The following is a 20265-nucleotide window of genomic DNA, read 5'->3' on the forward strand; positions in this document are numbered from 1 at the left end:
CTGTGTGTTGCTCTTGAAGCATTTCCTACACATAGGACTGAGAGGTGAGGATGGAGGAGGTCATCCTTTGGGGACAGGCACCCAGCTGCTGCCTGCCAGTCCCCAACTGCTGGAGATCAGCTCTACCCTGTTACTGTCAACGATTTTCCATTCCTGGAAATCCAAACTACACCCCCACAGGTGGCCACGGATTGTGACCAATGGCGAGAGGCATGCTGCTTCAGCGTGCTCCCCAAAATACTTACAACTAGGTTTCGTGTTGTGGCCTTTATCATCTTTTTCCTAATTTACCCACTTTTTAAGCTTAAGAAGAGAGAAATGTGACCTACTCTTCGTTAGTAAGGGAAATATTAACTTCTAGGAAAATCTGCTTACCTCTCTGGCAAGTCACAGAGGTCGTTTAACTGTCTCCAAGTGTTAGCTGTAAAGTGAGGGGATTGGCCTGGACGTGGCCAAGGCTGCTTCCAGCTCCGTGCTGCCGGTACCGATAAACTGAGCCCTTCCTTGATGGTGGCTCCGGGCCTGCAGAGCAATCTTAGAGCAGCACCTGGGAAGCAATGACTGCTTCCAAAGGTCTAGCAGCTTTGAGTTTTTCTCTTAAAATCTCTCACCTGGATATCTCTGCATGTTGCTCACAGTATTCCAGAACAAAATCCAGGCCCTCCCTTAGCAGAACCTTGAATTTAGTCAGTGTTTCAGATGCTTAAGCCTCATTTTTGCGAAGACAAGACTGGGGGGAGGGGGGATCTTCATAAATTACATAGGTGACCAGAAGCGTTCGGATTCCCCCATTTTTGTTATTTATGAGCTCAATGAACTCAAGGTGATCAGAAGACCTCTAATGCCCATACAAATAGTTCTACCTTTAAAATCTACTCAATATTCTGTAATATCCTGTATGGGAAAAGAATCCGCAAAAGAATAGATATATGTATATGTATAACTGAATCCCTCTGCGGTACACCTGAAACTAACACAACACTGTAAATCAACTACACTCCAATACAAGATTAAAAAATAAATAAAATAAAATCTAAGTTCCCATTTATTTATATATATTTAAATATATAACATATATTCTAAATATTTAATGAGCCATCTAGCTCTCTGCTTGGAATCTGTAGCAGCTTCACGAACCAGTGGCAACAGAGCAATATCCCGGTACCTTTTTACACTAAGAATTTTAAGGCCCGGCAAATCCCAAGTTGTGTACAGGTTTCATTACAGCAAACTTAACTTTCGAAAACTAGTAGTTACCAAACTTCTGAAGAGTAGGTGATCCTGGTGGGGATGTATTTCCACTAGGAGACAGGTAGAGATAGTTTCTGTTCACTCCTGTGTTAAAATCAAATGGGGACTGGTAGTCCTCGTAAAAATCCATCTCTCTACTGTCCATTCCAGATGAATGCAGAACGCATAGTTCTATCACTGCCTGCTCTTCCTCGGTTGAGCGCTGCTCTGCCCGTATTCCCTCGGATCACTGCACTGGGCAACCTCGCGAAAAAAATCAAGCCCAGGTTTCTGAGAGCTTGGCTTCCTGGCCCAGGTGCAGCCGTCACGCCCTTGGGACAAGAGGGCTGTTTAATAAATGACTTCTCCCCAGCAACCTGAGGAAAGGCTCTAGTCACCACCTGCTGTTCATTTCAGCCAACAAGCAACAACCTGGACAGGAAACCAAGCTTGCTGGAGTTTTCTTCAATAAACAAAGGAGGACCTGGTGCCGCAACATGGCCCCGATGTACAAACAGTTCAAGCAAATGTCAGACACTGGCAGATTGACAAGAAACCACAATTTATTATTTTTTTAAATCACTCACTCAGCTGACCACAACTACACCAGGGCAGACTTAATCTTCTAGGACAAGGAAGGATTACCAGCCAGTAATCTCCCACAAATGCCATCTGGGGGCTACTTTTTTTCCACCCTGGATTAGAGTGGAGTCCTGAGAGCCAAGCTTCCTGGTTAAGCGACCGGCTTTCTGTGTGTGGCTTGGTAGAGAAATAAACCTCCATTTCCAAGATGACTTTATCTAAAGCAACGTCTGGCTTTAGTGTAACAAAAATGTCAGTCTGACTTGTCTTCCTCTCTTTTCTTTTCCTTCCCTTCCCTTCCCTTTTCTGCAAAGATGGTGTTTCCGTTTCAAGAGAAGAAAAGCCCTGCAGGTGAAGCGCCCAGATCCCCCTGCCCCTTCCTTGTTAACCAAGGTCAGGCCTGCAGGGGTGGCAGTAGCCTGGGTGCGAACACGACCTGCACAGCAACCGTCCTGGTTGGCTTATAAAACAAAACTTCTAAGTCACCAGATCCACTTCCCAGCCTCTTCACACACCCTTTCTGAGCTAACCCTGGCCTTTGCCAGAGTGAAAGCATTTACGGTTCCTGCTGCTTTCACCCACGTGGCTCAGCTCATATTAAAAAGGTGAAAATAAAAGCAACCCCTCTCGTAGGCGGGAGATGGTCTGTTACTGCATAACAAAAAAAAAGGCCGTGTTCTACCTTTTCAAGTCCACCTGATAAAACGGGAACTCAATATACTGTCCCTGGATTGGAAGCAAATATGAAACAAAATATTTTAAGCATGAAAAAAACAATCTGTGGCTAGTGTATAAAATATATATGCACCAAGACAGTCTATATTCATCTTAAGAGTTATCTTCTATTTTTTTTTCTGTTAGTCTCATGTTGTACTCTATTTTTGGCAAGTCTATCTAAGTTTTTAAAAAGTTTAGTTGTAACAACAACAACAAAAAATCAACCTGTGTTTTTCTCCTAAGAGATACCAAAATTTGGGCAACTATAAATGCTGTTTATTCTATATTTAGAAATAGAATAAATGGTTTCTTATTATTGGAAAAAATGAGTTGGCTGGTTTCTTGAAATCCATAGTATCTCTTACCAAGATAGGGCAGGCATCACAGTTACGTTCTTGGACTAGATGTGGTTAATGGGGCCCCTGACCCTTTCAACACTCTACACGTGGTCACCAAATCACTGGTGGAAAAAAACATTTCTCCATTCTCATGCTTCCTCCTTGAGCCACAAGTGTTAGAAAGTGTTACAGGCTGATCGTTTGTGTCTCTTCACAGTGCATATGTTGAATCCCTAACCCCCAATATGATGGTATTAGGAGATGATTAGGTTTAGATGAGGCCAAGAGGATTGGGCCCCTGATGGGATTAGTGTCTTCCCAAAAAAAGAAGGAGAGCTAACTCGAGCTCTCTCTCCACCACACGAGGACGCAAGACGAGAGCCATCTGCCAACAGGAAAAGGGCTCTCACCAGGATCAAATCAACCAACCTTGAACTTCCCAGCCTCCAGAACTGTGAGAAACAAATGTCTGTTGTTATAAGCCTCCCAATTCTGTGGTAACTTATTACAGCAGCCGGAACTAAGATAAAAGATATTAGCACCGACACAGGTAACAGAGCAAGCTGCAGCCACCTCCAAGCTCCTCAGAACCCTCAAAATTCCCATGTCCTTGATCTTTGGTGTGGACCCCCATGCTACACCCTCTGCCTGAAATGCTGCCTTTTTTCTGCCTGCTAAGCTCATTCGTCTTTCAAGACTCAGGCAGAAACGCCATCTCTTCTCGGAAGCCCTGCCTTCTCCAGCTCTCCCTTCCGCCAGCAGCACACAGGATGTGATGCGTCCACCTGCCAGTCCCTCTGGGCCCGGACAGCCTTCCCTCCAGGGCAGGGGCTGCATTCTGGACTGCTGTCCTCGCTCTAATCCACAGGGAGTGAAGAAAGAAATAACAGCTTATGCAGACACTGCATGCCTTATTTATAAACATGAGCATTCAGAATTTAAATGATGTCTCAAATTCTTACTCTACTCACTTAGGTATAATCTTAGGACCATTATGTAAAATCTGTCTCTTTGAACCAGCTGTAGTTCTGGTCGCAGTCAATACATTCTAGCACGTGAGGAAAATAAGAACAGCGAACCAGGGGTGGGAAAAGCATGGGATATGTTAATGGAATGGCAAAAAAATTCAGTAGGCTCAAGATTCAGAAACTAAGTAGAAGGGGGCTGTAAGATATAAAAAATGGAAGTGTAGCTTAGGGACAGACCATTAAAGACCTTGAGTGACAAATTTTTATACTTAATATAACGTGCAAAAAAAGTCACAGAAGGTGTTTGAGCCAGGGGGAAACAGGATGAAATGTTTTATAAAGATGACTCTGGAAACAGTGTATAGGATGCACTGTAGATAGAAAGAGGCTAAAAGAGGGGGGACTCACCAGGAGGATCCCACATGCCGTGGAGCAGCTGGGCCCATGTGCCACAACTGCTGGAGCTCGTGCGCCTAGAGCCTGTGCTCCGCGGCAGGAGAGGCCACCACAATGAGAAGCCCGTGCACAGCAACGGAGACCCAATGCAGCCAAAAATTAATTAATTAATTATTAAAGAAAAAAAAAGAGGGGGGACTCAGAGTCTACTGCCACAGTCCAGGCAAGAGGAATCACCTCCACGTTTTCCACCTCTATGCTGAGGCACCACCAAGAGCTCTTCGTCCAACGTGTACACGTAATATGCCTTTTTCATCCTTTCCCTCTTTTCGTTCGTCACTGACCGCACCGACCGCGGACCTACCTGAAGCGTTCCAGGACGGACCAGCGCCCCGCAGTGTGGCAGACATCTCCTGTTTGTCTCTTTAGCACCCTCTTTTCCTTGAAGAATCCCGCTTCACCTTCTCCACAGGGTTCCTGCGGGAGAGTCTTCCGTGGTTCCGGCCTCTGCCCCTGGGCACAGGTGTGGGCTAGCGCTTCAGATCTGGCCCATGCAGACACCCCATCCCCGTGCTCACAGGGACTAGTCTAAGGGTAGACATCTGACCCCCAAAAGCACCAACTACAGACCTTCCCTGATGTTTACTCAATGAGTAATGGGAGAAAGTGACTCTTCCCATATGTCCAGCTGGGGGAGCTGAGAGCTCTTTCTGTCCCCATGCCAACAGGCAAGAGAACCAGTGCAGAAACTGGGAAGGGACAGAGGGACAATCGGTGACAGCAAAGGGACAGAGCAAGAGCATCTGAGTCCCTAGATCCAGCTGCCCTGGGGTTCCCAGTTATTAAACAGAGAAATTTCGATTCTGCTTCACTTACGGTTGGAGTTGGAGTCTATCAGTTCAATAGAAAGAATCCTACAATACCTACTTTCCAACCATCTCGCACTATTACCCCACCACGTTTCAGCCAAACCTGATTTTCCTATTGCTTGAATACATCCTAAACTTGGCCTATGCAATTTTCTCCAACTAGTCTCTTGTCCCTATATTTTTACCTGTCAAATTCCTATCCACTTATCAAGTTCAACTTAATAAGTCACATATGAATGGTTTGTATACAAGGAATGTCCACTTTAGTGCTATATAAAATAGAAAAAATAAAGAATACAAATGCTTCCTAAAAGTGGATTATTTAAATGCTAAATAGAACATTCACATAATAGAAAACTATGCAAACATGAACATGATGACGTAGAAATGTATATATTTACAGGGAAAGATATTCTTGATATCAGTAAACAAAGCAGGTTCCAAAACTGTTTGCACTGCATGATCCATAATTGTGTGATAATTGGAGAGACCAATCAACCAAAAGACAAAGTGGGCAGAAGAAAAATCCCAGAAAAGTGTGTATGCACTGCAGTGCCAGCAGAGGGCACCCATGGGCAGCTCAGAAGTTAATATTCCAGCCAGTAAAGTATACACCACAGAGCAATAACCCACTGGATGACTCCTGTTAGTGCAAATGGAAACGGAGTTAAGTACTAATGACTACAAACAATATTAAGTTTCTACCTGCCCGTTAACACATCATTCAAATATGTCTAGGCAGGTTCTCCCTAATTTTGAAAGAGTTCAAGAGATAGTCTACAGAAAAGCTATATAACACACAAAAATTTACTTGGAGGGAGCTTGCAGGGCACACAGACAGACGATGCGATTGCCCAACAGGAGTGCCAGGCCACAGATATCAGATCCTGTGAACGTGTCATAATGACACAGCAGCCAGCTGGCCAAATACAGGACAATTTGATCACCATCATAATTAAGGATAGCAGTGGATTATAAACCATTAAAAATAGGAGTCCAAGAGTCCATATCCGATGGTTAACTGCATGTGTCAATTTGACTGGATCACGAGGTACCCAGATATTTGATTAAACATTATTGTAGTTGCGTCCGTGAAGGTGTTTGTGGACAAGATTAACACTTTAATCGGTAAACTGAGTAAAGCAGACTGCCCTCCCCAAAGTGGATGTGCTTCATCCAATCTGTTGAAGGCTTGAACAGAAGAGTCACTCTCTCTGCCTGACTGTCTTCGAGCTGAGATATCAGTCTTCTGTGTCTGGACTTGGACTTGTAATGAAATTTACACCGTCATCTTTCCCGATTCTCAGGCCTTCAGACTCAAACTAGAAGTAGAGGAGTGCCCCCCTTATTAGTAAAGAATACGTTTCAAGACCCCCAATGGGGGCAGAAACCATGAGAAATTTTCCTATACATACATACCTATGATAGAGTTTAATTTATAAATTAGGCACAGGAAGAGATTAACAATAATTAATAATAGAATGATTACAAAAATATACTAATAAAAGTTATGTGAACGTGGTCTCTCTTCCTCAAAATACCTTATTATACAAATTTAATGCCTTTTCCACCTTAACTAAGGATTTATCATGCACTGTGGCTGTTAACTTTCGCAGTCTGAGATGCAACAGCAAAACTAGCACGAATTTCTTTTTCCTTCTTCACAATTTCACAAATAGAAGATCATTCTTACCGTAGATCTTGTCATCCTCAGCATACAATATTTTTCTTTCCTTAATTAGTTGAGAACTTTCATCTTTTCACTTAAAGGAAGCACTTAAAGGCTTCTCTCTGGCATACCCAAATTGCCAGCATCACTACTCTTTGTGCTTTGGGGCCTTTATTAAGTAAAACAAGGGTTACTTGAACACAAGCTCTGTGATACCGTGACAGTCAATCTGATAACTGAGCTGGCTACCAAGTGACTAGCGGGCAGGATACACTGAACAAAAGGCTGATTCACGTCAAAGGCGGGGAGGAGTGAGACAGCACGAGTTTTTACCACACTACTCAGACCGGTGAACAATTTAAAGCTTATGAACTGTTTATTTCTGGAATTTTTCATTTAATGTTTTAGAATTGCGGGTAACTGAAAGCACAGAAAGTGAAACCACAGATAAGGGGGAATTACTGTATATCATCAACCTTCCTGGGTTTCCAGCTGTGACTACTTGGGACTCCTCTGCTTCATAATTGTGAGGCAATTCTTTACAGTAAATCTCTTATTTATAGACATAGATGCAGATATATAGATATAGATATCCTATTGGTCTATTTCTCTGAAGAACCCAGACTAACATGCCATACAAATAATAAGGAGATCAATAAAGAGGAAGAAGGAAGCCTCTTAGAGAAAAACACTGCATCCACCGTCACCATAGAGACTCAGGCAAGAATCAGGAAGAAAGTTTTATAAGTGGGATATATGCGTGGTCTTTTGGGGCCTCCCCACAGATTAATTAGGTGTTGGAATGGAAAATACAGTAACAACACGGGGGAGAAACTGAACACTACCTTTACTGGATGATCAACATTGCTATCACTCGAGAGGCAGGTGGACATGAATCTTCAAATGTGATACCCTGAATACTTACGAGGTATTCACGCTAAGAATGCAGAACCTGGATCTGATTATGAGGAAACATCACACAAATCCGAAATGAGAAAGGTTCTTTTTTTTTTTTTTTTTAAAGAGGCAGAGGCTGCATTGTTCAAAAATGTTGATGTCATAAAAAGCTGTGAAAATGATCCACATTGAAGGAGACTAAAAAGACATAACAACTAGAAATGATACCTAATCCTAGACTGGGTCCTGAACCAAAGAGAAAAAAGAAATTCTATAAAGGACATTACTGGGTCAGTTTAAAAAAACTGGAATACAATGGCAGATGAGATAGAAGTATTGTATCAATATTGAATTTACTGAAGTTACAACTGTACTGTGGTTATGTAAGAGAATATCCCTCTCCCTAGAAAGTACAAATGGAAGGATTTGGGGGCAAAGTGCTATGATGTACGCAACTTTCTCTCTAATGGTTCAGAAAATAAACTACTATGCGTGTGAGAATGATAGAGCAGATGGGGTACAATGTGAGCAGTGGGTGAATGATCTGGGTAGAATATGGAGCTGTCGTCTTTTTTTTTTTTTTTTTTGCGGTACGCGGGCCTCTCACTGTTGTGGCCTCTCCCGTTGCGGAGCACAGGCTCCGGACGCGCAGGCTCAGGGCCATGGCTCACGGGCCCAGCTGCTCCGTGGCATGTGGGATCTTCCCGGACCAGGGCGCGAACCCGTGTCCCCTGCATCGGCAGGCGGACTCTCAACCACTGCGCCACCAGGGAAGCCCATTAGTATTCTTATTCTTGCAAACTTTCTGTAAGTTTGAAAAGGTTTTTTTTAAAACTGACTGAGAAGAACTCCTCTTTATGGGGTTAAGTAGGCTTGAAGCAGCTGGAGCGGCAAGGAACAGGCTCTCTCTCCCAGCCATAATGGGGTGAAGTGTCACAAAGGGATAGACATACAGACCCTTTCTGGTTCCTGGCCACTGCTGAGACCTGAAAGGATTCTCTCCACCTTCCCCTGAAGAAGCAGCTGATTGACCCTCCACGGGAAAAGGAGTCTCACCATCATATCTTTGCTGGTCACATCCTGCCTGAGGAAAACCAGCAGGACCCTGTTCCATGATCAGCATGAGACAGTACAGAGGCCGAGGGGTTAAGAAACACCACCGCCATTTACCCCCCAGTGCCACGTAAGGAAACCTTGACTCAAAGCCAAAACAAAACAACATAGAAAACAAACTTATGGTTACCAAAGGAGATGGTCAGGGGAGATAAATGAGGAGTCTGGGATTAACATATACACACTACTATATATAAAGTAGGTAAACAACAAGGACCTACTGTATAGCACAGGGAACTATACTTAATATCTTATAATAACCTAAAATGAAGAAGAATCTGAGAAAGAATATATATATATGTATAACTAAATCACTCTACTGTACACCTGAAACCACACAACATTGTAAATTAACAATACCTCAATTTAAAAAAAAGTACCATGAACCAAGCACACAAAAAGGTACTTAGTTTCAAATATGAAATCCAATTTAAAATCACAAGGGTAGAGACTCCATTATTTACACAATGTCTCAATTAATCCTCGAAAAACCCCTGTGAGGTAAGTGCTATGACTGTCCCCATTTTTCAGATGGAAACAAAGCAGAGACAGGGTCTGTAAACATCCACGCCCACCCAAAGCTGGGATTTGAAACCAAATTCCAGGAGCTGGGATTTGAAACCACGTTGTCTGTCTCCAAGGCCTGTCTCCTTTCTGCACCAGGAGAAAGCTGGACTGCAGTAAAGAAGCAGGTGAGGAACCAGACCCTCACATACCAATCACCTGAGGATCTAATTACAGTGCAGCATCTGCATCACTAACAAGCACCAGACAAGGGGAGGCTGCTGGCAGGGGACCACACGGAGTAACAAAGTGATGGAGGACCTTGAACAGCAGACTATGGAGCACGAACGTGATTTTCATAACAACAAAACAACAATTACTTGTCAGCATTTACGTCATCCTTATGGCAACACGGGGTTGGTAAAGTTATCTCCAGTTTCCAGATTAGTAAGGGTAAAGAACTGAAGGACAGAGCCCAAAAGTCCCATAGCAGGAATCCTCACACTGCATCTAAGCAAGGGGGAGCTGTGTCAAGCTATTAGAAATGGGAAGGAGGTGGTCAGAGCTCTGTTTTAGAACAGGGGTCCCCAGCCGCCGGGCCATGGACTAGTACCGGTCTGTGGCCTGTTAGGAACTGGGCCGCACAGCAGGAGGTGAGCAGAGGGCAAGTGAGCGAAGCTTCACCTGCATTTACAGCCGCTCCCCATCGCTCGCATTTCCTCCTGAACCATCACCAGCATTACCGCCTGAACCCTCCCTGCCCCCAACCCTGTCTGTGGAAAAACTGTGTTCTATGAAACCAGGCCCTAGTGCCAAAAAGGTTGGGGACCATTGTTTTAGAAAGATCGTTCCTGCCTCTATATGAACATGGATCACAGAGGGGAGATAGGAGATCAGTGAAACCATCAGCAGCACCAAGGCTGTTATGGACTGAACTGTGTCCCGCACAAAATTCATATGTTGAAGCCCTAATCCCCAATGTGACTGTATTTTGGATACAGGGCTTTAAGGAGGTAATTAAAGTTAAATAAGGTCATAGGGTGGGGCCCTAATCCAATAGGAATGGTGTCCTTATAAGAAAAGACAAGACACCAGGGAAGCACATGCACAGAGGAAAGGCCCTGTGAGGCCTTTGAGAAGGTGGCTGTCCACAAGCCCAGGAGAGAGTCCTCACCAGAAACCAACCCTGTTGGCACCTTGATTTTGGACTTCAAGCCTCTAGAACTGTAAGAAAATAAACTTCTGTTGTTTAAGCCACCCAATGGCAGCCAGAGCAAACTAATACAAAGAGTGTGCTCCAGGGAGCAATAGTGGAAAGAGAAAGGCAAAGACATATTCCAAGGTACCACGGAGGGAATCTTCAACAGACCCTGAAGCCCAACTGGATGACTGGGGTGTGGGGGAAATAAAGACCAAGCTCTACCTGTGATTCCCCAGCAGGAGCTGTGGAAGTCTGTGATGGCATCAATGAAGATGAAAGGAGGGAAGAGGAGTGGTGGAAGGAGGGAGAGAGGAGACTTTGAAGGACCAGAAAGTGGATTCCATTTGGCAGGTTGGGTTTAAAATGCTCAGAAAATTCTGAAAGTAAATGGCCAGCCAGTGGTTAGAAATTAAACTCTGGGGCTCAGGAAAAGGTTAGGACCAAAGATATCAATGTGGGAAACCCCAAGACTGTCAAGGAAGAGCCCAAAGAGAAGACAGGTCCTATGAAAGGAAGAAAGAAAAAAGGCAGTGAACACCTACAAATAGGAAGCAGGCCAAGAAGCCTGCAAAGAGCAAGAACTGCCCTTTGATGATGATGATGATGGTGCTGATGGTGATTATGGTAATGGTGGTGGTGGTGACGATGGTGATGATGATGGTGGTGGTGGTGGTGGTCGTGGTGGCGGTGGTGATGGTGATGATGGTGGTGATGGTGGTGGTGGTGATGGTGGCGGTGGTGATGGTGGTAGTGATGGTGATGATGGTGGTGGTGGTGGTGGTGGTGGTGGTAGTGATGGTGATGATGGTGGTGGTGGTGGTGATGGTGATGGCAGTGGTGGTGGTGGTGGTAGTGATGGTGATGGTGGTGGTGGTGGTGGTGGTGGTGGTGGTGGTGGTGATGGTGATGATGATGGTGGTGGTGGTGGTGGTGGTGATGGTGATGAAGACAATGACAATATGATAACTCACCCCTAAGGAACCCTTACTATGTACCAGACATTCTCCTATGCACGTTACATCAACCCTGTAGGGTAGGTTTTTTCACTACCCCCATTTTATAGATGAGAAAATTGAAGCACCCAAAAGATAAATAACTCGCCCCAGACACATAACTAGCAAGTGGTGAAGCTAGGATTCAAACTCGGGCAGTCTGGCTCAAGTGCTCTCAAGAGGCAAAAAACCTGGACAAAAACTTCAGTGACCAATACCACAGGAATAGTGGGAGGAGAGAAAGTGGAGAGGACCAAATGCTACAGAGATTTATAAACAAGCCACTGGACTCGGTGTCCCGGTGATCCTGCATAGAAATTTTAGTCACAGCAATGGTAGAAGACAGGTAAGGGGGAGCAGAGGCCAGGGGAAGGACGAGAGGCTAGAAGTGAGTGAACAGGAGGTGGGGGTGGTTGGTCTGTATGTTCCTTTGTGGTGTATGCGATGGATGAGATAAAGAAGGCAGTTCAGGACGACATCCCTGGCTCAGAAGGAGGCTTCAATTCCTACATGCATAATCCTGACTTTCTTTTGAAAGTATGTCAGCCCTCAGATTGGAAATTCTATGTTAGAATTGTAGGAAATACTCCCTATGAGAATGCCATTACTTTCTCCGTTTATTTTCTAACCCAAGGGGAAAAAAGTCTATTGTGGCACTGTGTTCTAAGAAAAAACATTACCCCTTGGAACCCCCTTCTCCAGAAAAATGCACAAACTAGTAATATATTCAAATTATTCAGACCTAAATGCAAATCTTTAAGTGATAAATGAGTTCCAACCAACTCTATTACTTGACCTATTGACTTGCAAAGAAATTCTCACTTGGCAGGAGCTTTGAATGTTATGGGTGGAGTGTGTTTCTGCCCTCTCAAAATAACTGAAATTGAGCTCCTGTCCAATAAACAGGCCAGAGGCTTTTTTTTCTTTCCTTTAAGAAATGCTTTTGGAGATATTAAAGAGCAAGAGGCTTAAGAAAAATCTCAAACAACCTAAACTTACACCTAAAGCAATTAGAGACAGAAGAACAAAAAACCCCAAAGTAAGCAGAAGGAAAGAAATCACAAAGATCAGAGCAGAAATAAATGAAAAATAAATGAAGGAAACAATAGCAAAGATCAATACAACTAAAAGCTGGTTCTTTGAGAAGATAAACAAAATTGATAAACCATTAGCCAGACTCATCAAGAAAAAAAGGGAGAAAACTCAAATCAACAGAATCAGAAATGAAAAAAGGAGAAGTAACAACTAACACTGCAAACATACAAAGAATCATGAGAGATTACTACAAGCAACTCTATGCCAATATAATGGACAACCTGGAAGAAATGGACAAATTCTTAGAAAAGCACAACCTTCAGAGACTGAACCAGGAAGAAACAAAGTATAAACGGACCAATCACAAGCACTGAAACTGAAACTGTGATTAAAAATCTTCCAACAAACAAAAGCCCAGGACCAGATGGCTTCACAGGCAAATTCTATCAAACATTTAGAGAAGAGCTAACACCTATCCTTCTCAAACTTCCAAAACATACAGAGGGAGGAACACTCCCAAACTCATTCTACGAGGTCACCATCACTCTGACACCAAAACCAGACAAAGATGGCATAAAAAAAGAAAACCACAGACCAGTATCACTGATGAACACAGATGCAAAAATCCTCAACAAAATACTAGCAAACAGAATCAATCAGCACATTAAAAGGATCATACACCATGATCAAGTGGGGTTTATCCCAGGAATGCAAGGATTCTTCAATATATGCAAATCAATCAATGTGATACACTATATTAATAAACTGAAGAAGAAAAACCATATGATCATCTAAATAGATGCAGAAAAAGCTTTTGACAATATTCAATACCCATTTATGATAAAAACTCTCCAGAAAGTGTGCATAGAGGGAACCTACCTCAACATAATAAAGGCCATATATGACAAACCCACAGCAAACATACTCAATGGTGAAAAACTGAAAGCATTTCCTCTAAAATAAGGAACAAGACAAGGATGTCCACTCTCACCACTATTATTCAACATAGTTTTGGAAGTCCTAGCCATAGCAATCAGAGAAGAAAAAGAAATAAAAGGAATACAAATTGGAAAAGAAGAAGTAAAACAGTCACTGTTTGCAGATGACATGATCCTATACATAGAGAATCCTAAAGATGCTACCAGAAAACTACTAGAGCTAATCAATGAGTTTGGTAAAGTTTTAGAATACAAAATTAATGCACAGAAATCTCTTGCATTCCTATACACTAATGATGAAAAATCTGAAAGAGACATTAACACTCCCATTTACCACTGCAACAAAATGAATAAAATACATAGGAATAAACCTACCTAGGGAAGCAAAACACCTGTATGCAGAAAACTATAAGACACTGATGAAAGAAATGAAAGATGATACAAACAGATGGAGAGATATACCATGTTCTTGGATTGGAAGAATCAATATTGTGAAAATGACTATACTATGCAAAGCAATCTACAGATTCAATGCAATCCCTATCAAATTACCAATGGCATTTTTTACAGAAGTAGAACAAAAAAATCTTAAAATTTGTATGGAGACACAAAAGACCCCGAATAGCCAAAGTGGTCTTGAGGGAAGAAAACGGAGCAGGAGGAATCAAGACTCCCTGACTTCAGACTATACTACAAAGCTACAGTAATCAAGACAATACGGTACTGGCACAAAAACAGAAATATAGGTCAATGGAACAGGATAGAAAGCCCAGATAATCCCATGCACCTATGGTCAACTAATCTATGACAAAGGAGGCAAGGATATACAATGGAGAAAAGACAGTCTCTTCAATAAGTGGTGCTGGGAAAACTGGACAGCTACATGTAAAAGAATGAAATTAGAACACTCCCTAATACCATAGACAAAAATAAACTCAAAATGGATTAAAGACCTAAATGTAAGGCCAGACACTATAAAACTCTTAGAGGAAAACATAGGAAGGACAGTCTTTGACATAAATCACAGCAAGACCCTTTTTTACCCACCAGCTACAGAAATGGAAATAAAAAAACAAATGGAACCTAATGAAACTTCAAAGCTTTTGCACAGCAAAGGAAACCATAAACAAGATGAAAAGACAACCCTCAGAATGGGAGAAAATATTTGCAAATGAGGCAACGGACAAAGGATTAATCTCCAAAATATATAAACAGCTCAAGCAGCTCAATATCAAAAAAACAAACAACCCAATCCAAAAATGGGCAAAAGATTTAAATAGACATTTCTCCAAAGAAGATATACAGATTGCCAACAAACACATGAAAGGATGCTCAACATCACTAATCATTAGAGAAATGCAAATCAAAACTACAATGAGGTATCATCTCACACCAGTCAGAATGGCCATCATCAAAAAAATCTACAAACAATAATTGCTGGAGAGGGTGTGGAGAAAAGGGAACCCTCTTGCACTGTTGGTGGGAATGTAAATTGATACAGTCACTATGGAGAATAGTATGGAGGTTCCTTAAAAAACTAAAAATAGAACTACCATATGACCCAGCAATCCCACTAGTGGGCATATACCCTGAGAAAACCATAATTCAAAAAATCATGTACCACAATATTCACTGCAGCACTATTACAACAGCCAGGACATGGAAGCAACCTAGGTGTCCATCAACAGATGAATAGATAAAGAAGATGTGAATATATATACAATGGAATATTACTCAGCCATAAAAAGCAAACGAAATTGAGTTATTTGTAATGAGGTGGATGGACCTAGAATCTGTCATACAGAGTGAAGATAGAAAGAGAAAAACAAATACCGTTTGCTAACACATATATATGGAATCTACAAAAAAAAAAAAAATCGTTCTGATGAACCTAGGGGCAGGACAGGAATATAGACACAGATGTAGAGAATGGACTTGAGGACACGGGGAGGGGGAAGGGTAAGCTGGGACGAAGTGAGAGAGTGGCATGGACATATATACACTACCAAACGTAAAACAGATAGCTAGTGGAAAGCAGCTGCACAGCACAGGGAGATCAGCTCGGTGCTTTGTGACCACCTAGAGGGGTGGGATACGGAGGGTGGGAGGGAGACGCAAGAGGGAGGAGATATGGGGATATATGTATACATATAGCTGATACACTTCATTATACAGCAGAAACTAACACAACATTGTAAAGCAACTATACTCCAATAAAGATGTTAAAAAAATTAATAAAGATACAGAGGATATATATATATAAAAAAAAAAAAGAGCAAGAGGCTTCATTCCCTCCCCTTAATAACTACCTCCAAACACTTTTTGGTTGAGTCTTCAACTGCGAGAGCCAGAACCTGTCGAGAAATCTCAAGAATGCCTGAATTCTCTATCTCCAGGGAGCCGGGACTGGATTCTAAAATTGTGCAAAAAGGTCTCTTTCAGTGAGATCATCTCTTATCCATTCGGGACGTGTTCTTGTCACTACTGTCCTCAGACTGAAGAGGTTTCATGAGCACAGCAGGAAATAACAGAATAGCTCGATATTCGCCATGTGCTCAGATCGTTAACTACAATACACAAATTTTTCATTTTATAAATAGAGTTTGAGTTCAAGTGTTATGATCCCTCCTCACATTGATGAGTGGTTTCAGTAATTGCAGCCTCAGGCTGAAGTTTTCCAACCAGTGCCTCTCCAACTTTTACATTCACAAACCACCTGGGACCGAGATAAACTACAGATTCTGACCTAACAGATCCGGGATGGGGCCTGAGATTCTGCCTCCTGGACAAACTCCAAGGTGAGGCCTGATGCTTGCTTTGGACAACAGCTGCTAATCTGCCTTAGGATGAAAGCTTAAGCAAAATCTAATGCTTGTCATTTTACATGGCCTTAGCACTTACGAAATATCTATCTTGGAAAATAAGAGACAGATTTTGTAGCCAAAGGGTGTTTGTTTCTTCAGGGATTGTTTTTGTCCCGTTTGTTTCTTCCCTAGCAGCTCACAAAGCAAGCAAGTTTAGACGGGGGACAAAATCGGCTATGTCACAACAGGTGTACACTTGCCTGGCCTTTTCAATGTGATAATTACTTAGAGTTTGGAATTACAGTAATATGAAGAGTCTGGAGCAGTTGCTCAGTAATAAGAGAATGGCAGCAGGCCGTCCCATCTAAGGGTATTAATGGTGTATTTAAGAGCACAGTGGTCTCTATGGAGAGAATACTGGAAGATAAAGAGGTTTCGCCCAAGCTGAATGTTTCCAAGTTGTTGACTGAGCTTAAAGAGGGCTCTGCAGGGGGGCATAAACACACCCGACTGTCAGAGCTCTGAAAGGAATAAATGAACTGGAGGACCAAATTTTAATCTGGAAAAACTTTCACAGTGCTTACACAGCTATTCTCAGCAACTAGAGGCTCATAGGAAACACTTCTGAAGGGAATGAGAGTTGCTGGGCAACAGTAGGCACCTATTTAAAATCAATATTTGGCCGTGAACTTCAATCAGCAGCAAGCTGAGGCCGACCAAACATGCTCAGAATACGCTACCGCCAAGTCACACACATAGGGCAGCCAAGCTTGCTTTGCAACTATAATTAGTTAATAAAGTAGATCTAGTGGATTGATCACTAAAAAAATACACCACACAAACATCGCCCATTTCTTCCTAAATTTTATTAAGAAATAGAGTCTCATGCTAAAATCTATAGCATTTCTATCTAAAAACCCGCTACTCTGGATAAGAAATGCCATATCCAGCCACAAGTTTCATGTACTTTTCTTTTTAAAGGCAACAGGAGAATACCAATGTCACAAGTGAAGAGGAGTCCATTATCCTGAAACTAAATCAAGGGCTAGAAGGCTTCAAAATAGCCTCTTTCCTCTGACAAAAGACAGGAGACCTGACAAGTTTTAAAAATCTGACTAAATAACAGCCACATTTATTATTATTCAGGCTCCTTACTGACTTTTCTCAGTTTTAGAAGCCATCATTATCAAACAGGTATTTGTTGAAACAACACACATTTTTCTTTATTCCAATAAGCTCTCTCAGAAGTAAAATGATAGGATAATTCAAGATGCAATGGGAACAGGACATGAGGTGAAAAGTGCTTTCCTAAAAAGCACCCAGAACTCTGCAGTCATGCAAGTACTGTCCTGTTGTCCCTGAAAGATCAAAATAAAGAGCTACTGTATGATTGAATCATTTACTCAACATGGCTAAGACTGCTAACTAATCACAGAACAAATTTCCTCTTATTGTTATGCACACAGCTAGATTCCATTTCCCAGCCTCCCTTGTACTTAGATGTGGCCACGTGACTAAGGTCTGGCCACATGAAAATGATATCTATGTAACATGAGGGACATATAAAGACTGTTGAGAGCCACTGAGATGTTGAGGCCTTTTATGCAGCAAAATTTAGAGGAAGCCGAATGACAAAAATATTTTGCTAAACATAGCTTCAGGTGGATTTTTTTTTTTTTTTTGCTGTGTTGGGTCTTCGTTGCTGCGCGCAGGCTTTCTCTAGTTGCAGTGAGTGGGGGCTACTCTTCGTTGCGGTGCGCGGGCTCACTGTAATGGCTTCTCTTGTTGCAGAGCATGGACTCTAGGCGTGCGGGCTTCAGTAGTTGCAGCACTTGGTCTCAGTAGTTGTGACTCACGAGCTCTAGAGCGCAGGCTCTATAGTTGTGGCGCACAGGCTTAGTTGCTCCGTGGCATGTGGGATCTTCCCAGACCAGGGCTCGAACCCGTGTCTCCTGCATTGGCAGGCGGATTCTTAACCACTGTGCCAGCAGGGAAGCCCCTGAGGTAGATTTTTTAAATTCCTCTTTTATTTTTTTGTCCTCCAGTTTTATTGAGATATAATTGACATACAGCACTATATAGGTTTAAGGTGTCCAGCATGATTTGATTTACAGACATCATGAAATGATTATCACAACTTTGGGGAAAATCCATCATCTCATACAGATATGAAATTAAAGAAATAAAAATATATATTTTTCCTTGTGATGAGAACTCAGGATTTACTCTCTTAACAAGCTTCATATATGACATACAGCAGTGTTAATTATATTTATCATGTTAAGCATTACATCCTAGTAATTATCTTATAACTGGAAGTTTGTACCTTTTGATTGCCTTCATCCAATTCCCCCTTCCCCAGCCCCTGCCTCTGAAAACCACAAATCTGATCTCTTTTTCTATGAGTTTCTTTGTTTTTGAAGTGTAATTGACCTACAACACTATGTTTGTTTCTGTTACATAACCTGGTGATTCAGTATTTTTATACATTTCAAAATGATCACCATGATAAGTCCAGTTATGATCTATCACCGTACAGAGACATTACATAGTTATTGACTATATTCCCCACACTGCACATTTTCATACCTGTGACTCATTTATTTTGCAACTGGAAGTCTGTACCTCTTAATCTCCCTCACTCTTTTTTTTTTTCTCCTTCCCTCTGGCAACCACCTGTTTGTTCTCTCTATATATAACTCTGTTTCTGTTCTGTTCTGTTTGCTCATTTGCCTTGTTTTTTAGATTGTACATATAAGTGATATCATACAGTATGTTTCTTTCTCTGTCTGACTTATTTCACTTAGCATAATACCCTCTAGGTCAATCTATGTTTTTGCAAATGGCAAGATTTCATTCTTTTTCCATGGCTGAGTAATAAGACACAGGCGCACGTGCGCACACACCACCCTACATCTTCTTTATCCATTCATCTATTGATGGGCACTTAGGTGGCTTCCATATCTTGGCTATTGTAAATAAAGCTGCAATGTACCTTTTCTAATCAGTGTTTTTGTTTTCTTTAGATAAACACCCAGGAGTGGAACTGCTGGACCATATGCCATTCTATTGGTAATCTTTTGAGGAATCTCCATCACTCTGCATCTTTTGATTGGAGCATTTAGTCCATTTACATTTAAAGTAATTATTGATAGGCATGTAGTCAGAGCTATTTTGTTCATTGTTTTGAGGTTGTTTTTGTAGTTCTTTTTTGTTCCTTTCTTCTTTTTTGCTCTCTTCCTTTGTGATTTGATGACTATCTTTAGTGTTATGTTTGGATTCCTCTCTCTTTTGCGTGTGCATATCTACTATAGATTTTTAGTATGTGTTTACCATGAGGTTTCTATATAGCAATATATATATATAGCAATATATATGTGACTATTTTAAGTTGCTGATCTCAAGTTGAAACACATTTTAACAACCCTACATTTTTATTCCTCCCTCCAACCTTTACTGTTTTTGGCAACGTATTTTACATCATTTTGTTTTGTGTATTTCTTAACTACTTATCGTGGATATAGACGATTTTACTCCTCTTGTCTTTCAATCTTTCTACTAGCTTCGTGTGTGGATTATTTCCCACCTTCACTGTATGTTTGCCTTTACCAGTGAGATTTCTTCTTTCATAATTTTCATGTTTCTGGTTGTGGCTTTTTCTTTTCTGCTTAGAGAAATCCCTTTAACATTTCTTGTAAAACAGGTTTGGTGGTGCTGAACGCTCTTATCTCTTGCTTGTCTGTAAAACTTTTGATCTCTCCACCAAATATGAACGAAAGCCTTGCCACGTAGTATATTCTTGGCTGTAGGTTTTTCACTTTCATCACTTTAAATATACTGTGCCACTCCTTCTGGCCTGCAGCAGCTTGGTTAGGCTGTCCCAGTAGGGAGGTCATTGTCAACAAGTGTACAGTCACCGGGGAACAAGAGGGAATCACCAGGCCAATAACCTATTTCAGGTCCTGCAATCATACTCCTAGCTGTTTACCCAAAGGAGCTGAAAACTTACATC

At 41.8% G+C, this 20265-nt stretch overlaps 1 protein-coding gene across 3 annotated transcripts in view; it reads right to left on the reverse strand.

The window, feature by feature from the left end:
- Positions 1 to 20265, reverse strand: part of TPD52 (tumor protein D52) — a 119189-nt gene that overhangs the window by 41961 nt on the left and 56963 nt on the right. For 2 of the 3 annotated variants that reach the window (XM_019926280.3, XM_073794548.1), the window contains exon 1: positions 4596 to 4744. The exons of the other annotated variant lie outside the window; for it this stretch is intronic. In XM_019926280.3, coding sequence (XP_019781839.1) covers positions 4596 to 4641 — 46 coding nt within the window. In that variant the 5' untranslated portion in view covers positions 4642 to 4744. Of the gene's footprint in view, positions 1 to 4595; positions 4745 to 20265 lie in introns of those variants that run through there. 3 annotated transcript variants of the gene reach the window in all.

Source organism: Tursiops truncatus, chromosome 17 (assembly GCF_011762595.2).
Source record: "Tursiops truncatus isolate mTurTru1 chromosome 17, mTurTru1.mat.Y, whole genome shotgun sequence".
In the NCBI taxonomy this organism is placed as follows: Eukaryota; Metazoa; Chordata; class Mammalia; order Artiodactyla; family Delphinidae; genus Tursiops; species Tursiops truncatus.